At 33.7% G+C, this 13,025-nt stretch overlaps 1 protein-coding gene across 1 annotated transcript in view; it reads left to right on the forward strand.

The window, feature by feature from the left end:
• Window positions 1–13,025, forward strand: part of IFIH1 (interferon induced with helicase C domain 1) — a 90,552-nt gene that overhangs the window by 38,599 nt on the left and 38,928 nt on the right. Inside the window, exon 4 of the mRNA XM_051986260.1 lies at window positions 9,210–9,314. Within this exon, the coding sequence (XP_051842220.1) occupies window positions 9,210–9,314 (105 nt within the window). The remainder of the gene's footprint in view (window positions 1–9,209; window positions 9,315–13,025) is intronic.

The following is a 13,025-nucleotide window of genomic DNA, read 5'->3' on the forward strand; positions in this document are numbered from 1 at the left end:
GTGTCTTGCTGAGCAGTTTCTCCTCTTCATCTTTTGTTAATGAATAATGCCTCACAAACATGTAGGAGTACTAATTTGCTCTTGGAAACCATAAACATGTAGTAAGAAGAAATTTGGGGCTATGAAAAATGGCAAACACAGAATCATTGTATTGGTCAAAATTAACCATTTCTTAATAAAACCATTTGGGAAGGTATTTGAAAATCATATTGACAAATAATTTCTGTAGTACTATGTCGTGATCCAATTAAGACAGTTAACTTTTTGATCTTATGTCTTTCTTCTTCTCTCGCTCCATATATGTCTTCATTCATTAGGAATTAGATATTTCTCTAGAATATTGAATAAGCTGAAAAATATTAAGAATATGAAAGATACATAAATGACATTTTTTAAAAGTAGTGTTCTGGTATCATAGTTTTTTGAAATTAGTCAGACTGAATTTTTATACCAACATCAATTTAATATCAATTTAAAGAACACTTTCTTTACAGATAATATTGTCAAATCTATCAGGAACTGTTTCAGATCAAATGGACATCTTAGATGCTGTGTTTTTGAAACATTTCAAATCCTTCAGGATGACAAGTATAAGAATCCTTGTATGATATAAGGCACAGTTGGCATGTACATTATTAGATTTTCAGATGATGCTAAGTAGGAAGGTATGACCCACTGGATTCAAGAATTCAAAAGATCTTGAGGTCAGACTAGAGCATTGGCTTGAATCTAGTAAGATAAAATTTATTAGGTACAAACAAAAAATCTTACATTTGGGTTTTAAAAATTCATTTCACAAATAAGGGGCAGAGCAAGCATAGTTAGATACGTTGAAAAAGATCTATAAAATGTAAAATAACTTTGAATATGTATTCTTTGTTTATTTTAGTTGACTACAAACTCAAGATCAATTATCAGAATGATGTGATATTACACATATTATATATGTGTGTGCACACATAAAAATATGTGTATATACACATGTACACATATGTATGTATACACCTATATAAAATATGTATGTATATGTCACTGAGTCATTTCAGGTATATCTGACTTTGAATTTTCTCAGTTTTGGAGTTTTTTGGCATAGATACAGAGTGGTTTGCTATTTCCTCCTCCAATATATGTATGTATGTATGTATGTATTCATGTATTTATACATATAGATAATCTTGGTCCGGATGAAGAGAGGCAAAGCTTCCAGAAATAAGGAAGTTATAGTAGCTTACCTCTGCTTTATGTATATACCACATCTGGAATTTTATATTTGATTTTGGGTGCCACAGTTTGAGGACATTGATCAGTTCATAGGAGAGTAATCAGAGTGGTGGAGGTCTTTGTCATATAAAGAAGGAATGGGGGATTTTTAGCACAAAAAAGGGAGATGGAGCGGAGAGGAGAGGGCAGGACATGATATATGTCTTCAGAAATTTAAGGTATTTGGCTTGTTTTGCTTGGCCCCAGAAGGCAGAATGAAAAGCAATGGGAAGAAATGGCAGAAGGTAGATTTAGACTTGAAAAAATTCCTAATTATTTAGAATTGTCCAGGTTTGGAATAGGCTGTCTCAGGAGGTAATGGGTTCTTCCTCACCAAACATCTTTAAAGGCTGTTGTAGTGGTATTGTAGTGCTGAGGATGTTATAGTGAGAATTCTTATCCAGGTACAGGTTGGATTAAATATCTTCTGATGCCCTTTCAACCCTGCCATTTTGTAATTCTATACAGGAACCACAACTGTTTAAACTGTTATCTTTGAACTGTTGTTATAAAAAGCACATTGGACTTTGAGTTCAATGTCTGAATCCAGTATTTGACACTAACTTGCGATCTTAACTTCTCTGAATCTCAGTTTCTTCAACTTTTTAAAAATAGTAATAGTAAATTTTTTTAAAGTACCTCTAGTACTTTTCTGATAGGATTATGGTAAGATTATAAAGTGCTATAGAAATGCCTCTAAATATTTTGAATTGTTTACATTTTAATGACAATTATACTTTTAGACTTTTTAAGAGAGAAAATATTTAAGAGCATTCTATCAGAGAAATGGTCTGAAAATTTTTTAAAAGTCTGTTAAGATCTAATTTTCTTCAAGCTCTAACTTAAGTCCTTTCTCTTTAAGAATCCCCTAACAGAATACACTCTCTCCTGTATCTGGATTCAAAACTATGATAAACATCCCCCTTTCTTTTTTCATATGGCATAGACTTAATTACCTTCACCATCCTGATTGCCCTCCCATGAGCTGATCTCCCAGGGAAAATATGATAGTTGCCAAGGATTCACCTCTACCAAGTTCATTTCCATAACTTTTAGCATAACTGATGGATAACATCATTTCCTTACTTATAAGACATGTATTTCAGATGGCTGGTTGGTCTAGCTGCTGGACTGGATTGAGTAGTTTGGATTTTAGTGCTACATTGGTTTATCAGGTTTAACCACTAGCAAGCTCATGTAGTCTCCAATTCCTAGACCTCTCTGGTGAGCTGTCCAACTTTTCAAAGTCCTTAAGGTTACTGTAGTCCAAGCCAATCTATTTCCAATGTTTATTCATACAAACAAACAAAAAACAACCAGAAATAATGCCTTATACTCATGGCTTCATGTCAGGTGTGGATTAAATAACTGGCATAATTTCTCTCTTCTGACCCAAAAGCTTACAATCTCCTCCATAATGAGATGCAGGAAAATAAAAATAAATAAATAAATTCAGTTCCAGTTCATCATTTAATTAATAGGCTTTTCTTCAGCACTCAGTATGTACCAGAGTAGTCACAGAATACTTGTGATTGATTGAAAGTGGAGAATAAAAACCTTTCATTCCACATCATATACTTATAGAGAAGGCACATCAAACTTTCATGTGAATTGCTTCCAGGTAGATCAGACTGCATATGATTTTGAAGGATTGGACTCTTACTGGATCCATAAATTTTGATTTTGCACACACACATTGTTGTTTAGTTTTTCAGTCATGTCTGACTCTTTGTGACCTCATTTGGAATTGTCTTTGCAAAGACATTAAAATGTTTTGCCATTTCCTTTTTCCAGTGCATTTTACAGATGAGGAAACTGAGGCAAACAGAGTTAAGTAATTTGTCTACGGTCTCACAGTTGGATGTGAGGCTAGCTGTGAACTCAGGTCTTCCTGACTCCCGGCCAGGCACTCTATCCACTAAGCCTACCTAGCCTTCCATATATTTATACATGTACATGTCTCTTTGAGAACTGGGACTATTTACTTTTTTTTTCCCATGTAAAGAAAAAGTTCATTATAATAAGCATTATCTAAGAGTAGACATAGAGGGTGCCTTTGATCAGAAATCTTTTTTTTAATTAAAACTTTTTATTTAACATATATGCACGGGTAATTTTTCAACACTGACTCTTGCAAAAATTCTGTTCCAAATTTTTCCCCCCTTCCGCCCACCCTGTCCCCTGGATGGCAGGTAGTGGGACTACTTACTTTTCTGTTTGTATGCTTGATACTTAGTAAAATGAGTGACTAAGGCACAGTAAATATTTAATAAATGCTTACTGATTGATTCTGTAAAAATTTATTAAGCACCCACTATGTTCCTATCATTCTGCTAAGCCGTGGAGACATAAGGACAAAAACAAAAACAGTCTCTGCCCTCAGAGAACTTCCATATGATTGGGAGAAACATGAACACACGCCAAGTGGTAGATAGGGTGGATTAGACTGCTCAGGATAGTCACTGAGTAGGAGGTAGCATTTGAGCTTGAAGGGAGCTAGGACTACTGGAAAGCAGAGGTAAGGGATGAAGTGAATGGCATGAAGTCTATTCAAAGATGGGGATAGGGGAACTAGAGTGACATATTTAGGAAATAGCAAGTGGGCTAATTTGACTGAAATGTAAAGTTTGTGAATAATAGTGTGCAATAATCCTGGAAATGTATCTGGCTTTCATGCCAACTAGAGCAGTTCCTATTTCATTCTAGATGTAAAAATGAAGCCACTGGATTTTTGCTCAGAGATGTAGCATGATCAGACCCATATATTAGTGATATTGAATTGGCAGCTGTGTTAGGCTGTACTTGAACTATGATGATGGCTCTGTGCAAGGAGAGAATAGGACAGATATTTAGATATGAGTGTAATAAGTACAGAGAAAATGCTGACTCTTGGGAGCTAATGCCATCACTCAGAGGATATAGTGAAAAAGGAGAAAAGGACTCAGGAGAGAAACCTAAGGCACAATGAAGAGAAGGGAATAAGTATATAGTGCCTACTATTTGTGAAGCACAGTGCTAAATGCTTTATAATTATCTAATTTGATCTTCACAACAAGACTTGGAGGTAGGTACTATTATTATCCCCATTTTACAGTTAAGAAAACTGAGGCAAAATGATGCACCCAAAGTCACACAGATACTAAGTGTCTGAGGTGGGATCTAGCAAAGGAAATTGGGAAGGAGAGAGAGGGGAAAGAATAGTGTTCCAAAAACCCAGACAGGAGATTACTGGAAAAGGAAAAGGTAGGCAATAGTGTCAAAGCTTCAACAAGATTTAGCACTAAGAGCATATAGCATTTAAGAGGTCAGAGGTTATCCAAATCACAACTATACAAGTGGCAAAGATGACAAAAGATGACAAAGATAAATGTTGGCGGGGATGTGGGAAAACAAGTACATTTAGCGCACTGCTAAGTGAGCCATGAAATAGTTCTGCCATTCTTGAAATCAATTTAGAACAATGTCCATAAAGTTGTAGCACACTTCTCACTTCCTGAGAGAAGTGATGAACTTAAAATGTAGAAAGAAGTGTACATTTGCGGAGAATGGCTAATAGAATTTGTTTTGCCAAATTATGTAACATATGGTTTTGATTTGTTCAACTGAGGAAGGTGGTTAATGAGAGGAAAAGATACTTTTAAAAATACTAGTTACTTGAAAAATAAAAAAATTTTAAGATCATCCGTCACCTTAGAAAAAGCAATTTTTCAGTCTAAAACAGGGATGGGGAGTATCCAGCCTGTGGAGCATACAAACTGGACATTCCCCACTTCTGTGGGTCATATAAAGTCCACAAAATAATTTGCGAAGGCAACTACAGGCAATGATGAGCCGAAAGTTAGGTACAACAGCTTCCCTTGAGGCTTAAGTTCTGGAAGTTGATGATTTCTTATGGCCCACAAATGATGTTATAAATATCCAAATGGCCCTTGGCTTTCTCATACCTGGTCTAAAGCAAGGTTTCAGTGAGATAAGGAGTTAGGGGAGAGGAAGTATAGACAACTTTTCTTTGAAGGGAAGGGAAGATAAAGGGCACAACTCCATCAATCAATCAACACTTTTAAGTGCTTGATAAGTGCTAAAAAGGTGAAGATACAGGGCCACTAACTTAGAAAGCTTACATTCTGAATGTGTGTGTGTGTGTGTGTGTGTGTGTGTGTGTGTGTGTGTGTAGAAAGTATATATAAAAAGAATACCAGAGTTCTGGGATGGAGTGAGTGCACTAACAGCTGGAAGGTCCAAAAAGGCTTCGTGTTTATGGTGACAGTTGAGCTGAGTCTTAAAATAAATCAAGATTTTGGAGGAAGGGTGATTGAAAAAAAAAAGGCATTCTAAACACAGATGAGTCAGGGCAAAGACATAGGAAATGGTGTCATATATTGAAGAGTTAAGTAGTACAGTATGGCTATATTTCAATGCTAGATGGGGAATAATTGCAGAAGACAGGAAAGATAAGAAAGGTCAGAATATAAAGAGATTTTTTTTAATGTCAAAGAACAAAGTTTATATCTTACTCTGGAAACAACAGGGAGCCATCTGAGTTTATCGAATACAGCCTTGCATTTTGTTTTTCCCCCATATTTTTATATTTTATTTTACTTAATTACATATTAAAACAATTTTCAACTTTTGTAAAAGAAAGTTTTGAATTCCAAATTCTATACCTCTTTATCTCCCACAGACTACAAGCAATCCAATATAATTTATAAATGTTTAATTATGTAAAACATTTTTAATAGACATTTTGGAGAATAAGACTCAAATAAGAAAAAAAAGGAAGGAAGGAAGAAAAGGAAGAAAAAGGAAAGGAAGAGAGAGAGAAATATACTTCAGTCTGTATTCAGACAGTAACAGTTCTTTCTGTAGAAATAGAGAGCATGCTTCATTGTGAAACTTGGGGATTGTCAGACTTGCATTTTGAGAAAATCACTTTGTTGACTACATGGAAGATAGATTGGAGTCAGGAGGAACTTAAGACAGGGAGACCATTTAGGAAGCTCCTGCAACAATCTAATTGAGAAGGAAAGTTAACCAGGACATTGGCTATGTGGAGAATAGAGGACACATGAAAGAAATATTGTAGAGACAGAAATAACTAATTGGATATGTAAGGTAAGTGAGAGTAAGAAGCTGAGGATGGAACTACAGATGCAAACTGAGGGACTAAAAGAATATGGTGCCCCCAATAGTAATGGGAAAATTCAGAAGCAAAGTGGATTTGATGTATGTTTGGTGGTGATGGTGAGGATTTCAAGTTCTCTTTTAGACATACTACATTTGAGACGTTTACAAAACACTTAGTTTGAAATGTCTCATGTAATAGGAGAGCTGTTCTGATGAGTCAAAGAAGAATTGAATATGGTGAAATTGAAGATTTGAGGAAGGTGGTAATCATAATGGATCAGTCAACTTTAAAAGATTGTATGGGGAGGATTAAAAAGCATAAGTAGTGAGGCTAGGATTCACATAGAAAAGGGTCATTTATCAGAGATTAGAGCATTGGAAAAAAATGGGGAACCAGTATCAAGAAGTTTTATGTGAAGAATAGGGAATAATAATCTCTTTCTCAGCAAAGTATGAAAAGAGGTTCTTTGCTGAGAGAAAGGACAAAGGAAAAGTGTGTGAAAAGCTTGAGCAAAGACGAAAAGGTTTGGAGCAATCACAGTGAGGAATTAATTAGGAAAGTAAAATGATTGCATTTCAATAAGGAGCAAAAAACTGAATGGATAATAGATAAATTTATGATGGCCTTCTAGCACCATTCATCAGCAGCATACATGTAGAAGTGGACAAGGCATATGGTGAGAGTTTTGCATAGTGTTGGGGCTTTCTAAGGGAAACAAAATACACAGTGGAAGAGAACTCAAATTTTAGGTTCAGATTCTAACTTAGATTAAAGTCAAGTCACTTCAAAGTATTTCCATATCTATAAAATGAAGAGATTAGACTAAATAACTTTTATGCTTCCTTCAAAAAACAGAAGTGACAATCAAACTAAAGAGGTAAGGAAGGTAAGTGAATCAATATAAGTCCCTTAAGGGCATTAATTGTGTCCCCAGAACCTAGCCTTGCACATAATAGTAGGCATTTAAATTTGTTTAAGTTAAGTTGAACTTTCCTTTGCAAGTATTGGATGAGTTCTTTTTAGCTTATGAAACTTGGCAAATCCCAGCCTTATTCAATATAATATGCACATCACATCTCTTGAAAGTTAAAGAGAGCTGATAAGAATTTTATAGAAAAATTCTCTGCTAATATGCATATTGTTTAAGTATATTAGAGCAACATAAATACACAAATGTGAAAATACTGTGCTTATCAGTTGTCACAGATTAGCTCCAAAACTCAGATTTGAAGGCTCCCTTATGATTGCATCGGAAAACCTATACATCTCACTGAGAGATTTTAAATATGGCACTTTGCAATTCCCAGAGGTATGTCTTGTTAGTAGCTCTGAGGAGAGTGTGGGATAGAGTTGTCAAGGAAGAGAATTTTATGGGCAGATGTACCAATGAAAGGAAGATGCTATATAGTGGGAAAAGACAAGGAATAAAATGCAATGGAGGGGAAAAAACCTATGAATACTTCTTCATCTAGAAAAATTTTTTAATAAATTTTATATTTACTTTTTAATCAGTTTATTTTTGACTAATATTTCATTCTAGAGAATCAGAGATCATAACGGCTATCTGGAAATAAAAATGGAAAATTATTTAATCTCCCAAAACCACATGTGATAAAAAATTTCCATAGTGAAGTGAAAATTACATAATTTCTATTTTATTGTCAAAATACCAGCACTTAAGTTGATTGACTTCATTTATTCATTCAACAAGCAATTATAAAGTGCCTATTATGTACAAGTCACTTAATTCAGATCCTAGGTTTATAAAGGCAAAACTAAAACAGTATCTGCCCTCAAGGAGCTTGGATGTTACAAGGGCAATAGAATGTCCACAGATAAATGAATGCCTATCATTTACAAAGTCTCTAGATCATAATCTCCATGAGAAATCTTTAGGAAAGAGATGCTTGAAGATGTTTGCCCTAACAGAGCCTTGAAGGAAGTCAGGGAATCTGAGTTGTTTGTATATTAAGAGATACTGATTAGTGATCCTGTTCTTCTTTGGTGTTCTATAATCCCTGGAGAGAAATACATAAAGGGAGGATAATTGGAAGGATGATGAAAGAAGTTTTACAGAGTAATTTTCTTGAGAAGCAAAAAAGAGAAAATCAAGGTAGTTAAAATAATGCTAATAAATCCTTTAATCTGCTATTCATATGAGGCATCATTCTTTTACTGAGATTTAGTTTGATGCTACTAAAAGGCAAGGTTGATTTACAACTTCAATTCTTCCTTCTGGTATGAATTTGAAATCAACTTGTCCTCTAACTTATCAGTGAAAAACGAATGGAATTTCATTTTGATGATGTGAAATTGGATCTTTATTGTCTAATTATAGTATTTTTGTAGTCAAATATATGGACTTGAATAATACCTTGCAAAATGATATGTATAGAATACAATAAGTTTCAGATAATCTTTTGGAAGATAAGATAATGATATCAAATCCAATTTTTCTCTTTGAGGCAAAATTGCACAGATGGAAAAGGTTGCCCAACCCTAGTAAGTACCCGTATTATGACATTAGATCTTCTCTATTTCCCTGTGGGAGTGCACATTATGTTACACTTACTAAGAAGACACTATTTCATAGTTGATAGTCAATATTTGTTTCCCCATCCAGCAGCTACTTTTCCATTGTGATGAATTTTTTTTTAATGTAGCTGGCCAGAAACTCTCACTTTACCTATTCAGTATCTCCTTTGGGTGTACCTTCACCACTCACACTGAACTGTATGTACTGTGTATTGTAGAGGTGTGCAGTTAAAAATACATTTACGCTTGGAAATATTTTTAAAATATTTTAAAATGTTTTCCTTTGCAGAATCAGACACAAGTTTGGCAGAAGGAAGTGTCAGCTGCTTAGATGAAAGTCTTGGACATAACAGCAACATGGGCAGTGTTTCAGGCACCATGGGAAGTGATTCAGGTACCGCTTAACTGTTGTGTAAACCTTAAAAAGTGTGAAATAAGACAACATATAGTAGGAAGAGTGGGGGCTGCTGCTTATACCCTACTTAGTGTATTTATGGAAATGAAACAATTCTTTTCCACTATGAGGTTGTTTTGGAATTTTGCCATATACCTTCTTTCGAAGTGTAACCTACAAAAGTCTTTCAGAACTAAATAATCTAATTTAGATTCAGAACCTGTCTTTTTGGTCTGGCACATTCTAAATTCCATAGAGTCATGGCTATTTTATTTATGAAATCTGTTATAATTTAATTTAATGCTTTTGGATTCTGTATTCCTTTTTGTACATGTGCCCAAATGCCCAGGGGCATATTTTTAATCCAAGAATTAATAAAGAATTGGCTAATGAGAATTAAAATGTATGTGACTTTGTTAGATAATAATATAAAAAGAATGTGTAGAAATGAAAAAAGAACTTCATTTCTTATAAATATTGCTAGAAAAGAAATAGGAATTACAAATGATTTGGTCAGTTAATCTAAGAGAAAACAATTTAAAAGCTGTGAAGACCACTGGTATCTACTGTTCCTATTTTACAGTTAGGAAAGTGGCCACATAGATTTGAAATATTTCAGTTCTTTTTGATGCTATAACCTAGTGGTGGAGGAACAGAATAAAGAATCTGTGTATATTTGGGAGTTCCCTGCCAAGCACTCAAAAGAATCACATAAATATAAAACTGAAGGGATTTTCAGAGAAATCACAGAAATATTGGACTGAAGAGGCAACACTATGGAATCATCCTGGAAAGATAACTACACTGTTTTTAAAGATCTCAAAAGGCTATTCATATTCTTTTGATCATGTTTCATTTGTCACAGTCCTGCTTCTAAAATAAAAGTTGTTGTTTTAAATATCAAACTATGTATAATGATTTTTAAAAAATCTTTATTTTCAATTAAAAAGAATTCAATTCAGTATTTTTTAATTTAATATTTACTATGTAGCTGTGGAAGACAGTGTGGTAATAAAATAAACTTGGAGTTGGGAAGGAATCAAATCCAAGCTTTAATACATACTTTTATAACTTGGGCAAGTAATAACTTCAATTTTGCTATTTATAAAGTGGGGATAAAAGTACTTTCACTAACTACTTCACATCAGAAATATTAGATAAAAAGAATCTTACTGTAGAAGGAGAGCTGACTTTAGAACCAAGAAAAGCTCACCTCTGATACATACTGGTTCTGACCTTGTAAACTGCCTAGTATTTTAGTGCTTTAGTCGACCCTCTAAGAGTATAAGTTGAAGTGAAGGTGCTGACCTGCATTGGTAGAACTGTTTCCATACCTTTGGGCTCTCTATTCCAATGAAATTGCATAGAAATTAGATATTTCAATCATATATTTTAAGTACCTACCATAAGAAAATAAGGTTGGTCCTTCCTAGATTACCCTACTAATAAAATAAAGGTCAAAGTGCTAAAAGAGAGAAAGGATAAAAGATTATTTCAGGTGGGGAGTGAGAAATAAGTGGGTAGGTAGAAAATAAGTGATATAATTAGATAGTGTTGTGTTCCAAAGTGGAGAGTTTAAGGGTAATTTTGGCAAAAGTGCTCTGGCTTTACTAGTTGGGAGTAAGGAATATGCAGATATTGCTTGGTCTTAAACACAAAGGGAGATGGGAGAATCACTTCCATTGAAAATAATTTCAAGGAAAATAATATCATCAAGTGAAATAGTGAGATAAGGAGTAGATCTGAGGAAGTTTCCTGATGGACTAAATTGGGAAAGGAAGTACAAGAAGTATACAGGGTATTCTGAACTTCTGCAGATTTCAACTATTAAAACTGTTTAAATTGTACTATAATTTTTAGATCCTGCAGATTTCAAATATTTAAAAATTTCAACTATTTAAAGCTATTTAAGCTGTACTATAATTTTGGGCCCCCCCTCATTAGAGTATGATATTATCTAGGTCAGTTAGATTATTCACAAAGGTAAAGGAAGTAGATTGTTGGGAGGTAGAATATCTATGCTAAAAAGCATAAAGATAAAGAGCAATAATTAGAAAAATTTATTTTAGGAGGAGTTATGTAGCTAGTTCAGAGTTTCATGGGCCCCTGTAAACTTTTCTAACTAGGTAGTAGTCCTGTTACTAAATGCTATTCATATTTTACAACAAATTAATTTCCAACTAGATTTCACAGTGAAGGATATTGTGGATTGTGATTTTCATTAGGTTTTTAATTCTTAAGTTCATTATTTATCTAAGTGAGGACTCTTGACTTTCCTTTATTTATTCAACACATATTTACTATGCATTTATAGTATTCAGGATAGTCTCTTAAATGACTTAAGCGATATTAAGAAGTGTTTGTCAATCTTTTTGTTTTGATGTACAAGACTTGTTAAATCCAATCATAAATATAACTGTAAATGCAAATTAGTCAGATAATAATCATTTGTTAAATACTTACTATGTGCTAGGCACTGTGCTATTGGGGATACAAAAACGGGCAAAAACAGTCGCTGCTCTAAAGAAGTTTACAATCTAACTGTGGGAATTGGGAAAGAACAAGCTGCGAGTTCTTACATTTGATATTCCCCCCACCTTATTTCAAATATAAATTGGGGTTTAGTTTTTAGCCAATTCAATAGAGATACATTCATAGGTATTATACTTTAGTCTTTATTTAGATAACAGAATCATAGATTTAGAATGAGAAGGAACTTTAGAAATAATTTGTCACATTCCCAGCCTACTTTATTTTTCAAGCATATGTTTCCTTGGTGAAATACTTGACTATTGTTCATTTTCAGAGTTCCTTGTTTGTTACATGTTGTAGCCTGCTTATACATATCGTATACCTCTCCATTGACTACTGGGTAATATACAGTCTTGATTAATTCTTAAGGGACCCTAGAATTTCATGACCTGTAGCCAAACAGCAACCTGGTAAAATATTGCTTTTTTAAAACGGATCTTTATTTGGGGGAGAAGCTTGAGATACAAAAGGAACTTTGCAGTTTACTAAGAAACTATCCCTTTCTCCTCTAATTTAATTCTGAACTTAATTATTATTCATCTACTTTACTATTTATCCAAAACTGCATGTCATCATCTAAACAATAGAATTCATCACCCATTGACTTTTTCTATGTAATGGATAAGGTTAAACTTTCAATAATTATAGGTCTTTACAGTGTTCCAGGGCTTGATACAAAAAGCAATGTTATCTAAAAACAAGAAAATTTGGGAGACCTCATTGTCCAGAAGGAAACTCTTTTAAACATGAACACTGGACTGCAAGCAGCTTTAGGGACAAACACATTGAGCAGGCATAAATCTCTTTTTTTTTTATAGCTTAATATTTACAATCAGTCATTAAATAAATTTATCTCTGCCTTTCAAGAAATCTTGAATAATTTTAATGTGTTAACAGAAAACGGACCTTGTTAGAAGAAAAATTTTAAGACTGTTTTTCTGTATTGGATAAAATGCTTTTATAATTATCAAAAAATGGCACAGTGAAATCTTATATCTTAGGCATCATCTATTCAGTTTCAAATTGTAAAGATACAGCATATAATGGAATATTGTGTGCATGTGTATCTGCCCCCATAATATCTACACTGAGGAAGTCCTTGAGATATTTTGAGAAAAATTATGTATCAATTAGAAAACAGTTATAAAAACTAGACTTTTAGTACAGTAATAATTATTT

Source organism: Antechinus flavipes, chromosome 3 (assembly GCF_016432865.1).
Source record: "Antechinus flavipes isolate AdamAnt ecotype Samford, QLD, Australia chromosome 3, AdamAnt_v2, whole genome shotgun sequence".
NCBI lineage: Eukaryota > Metazoa > Chordata > Mammalia > Dasyuromorphia > Dasyuridae > Antechinus > Antechinus flavipes.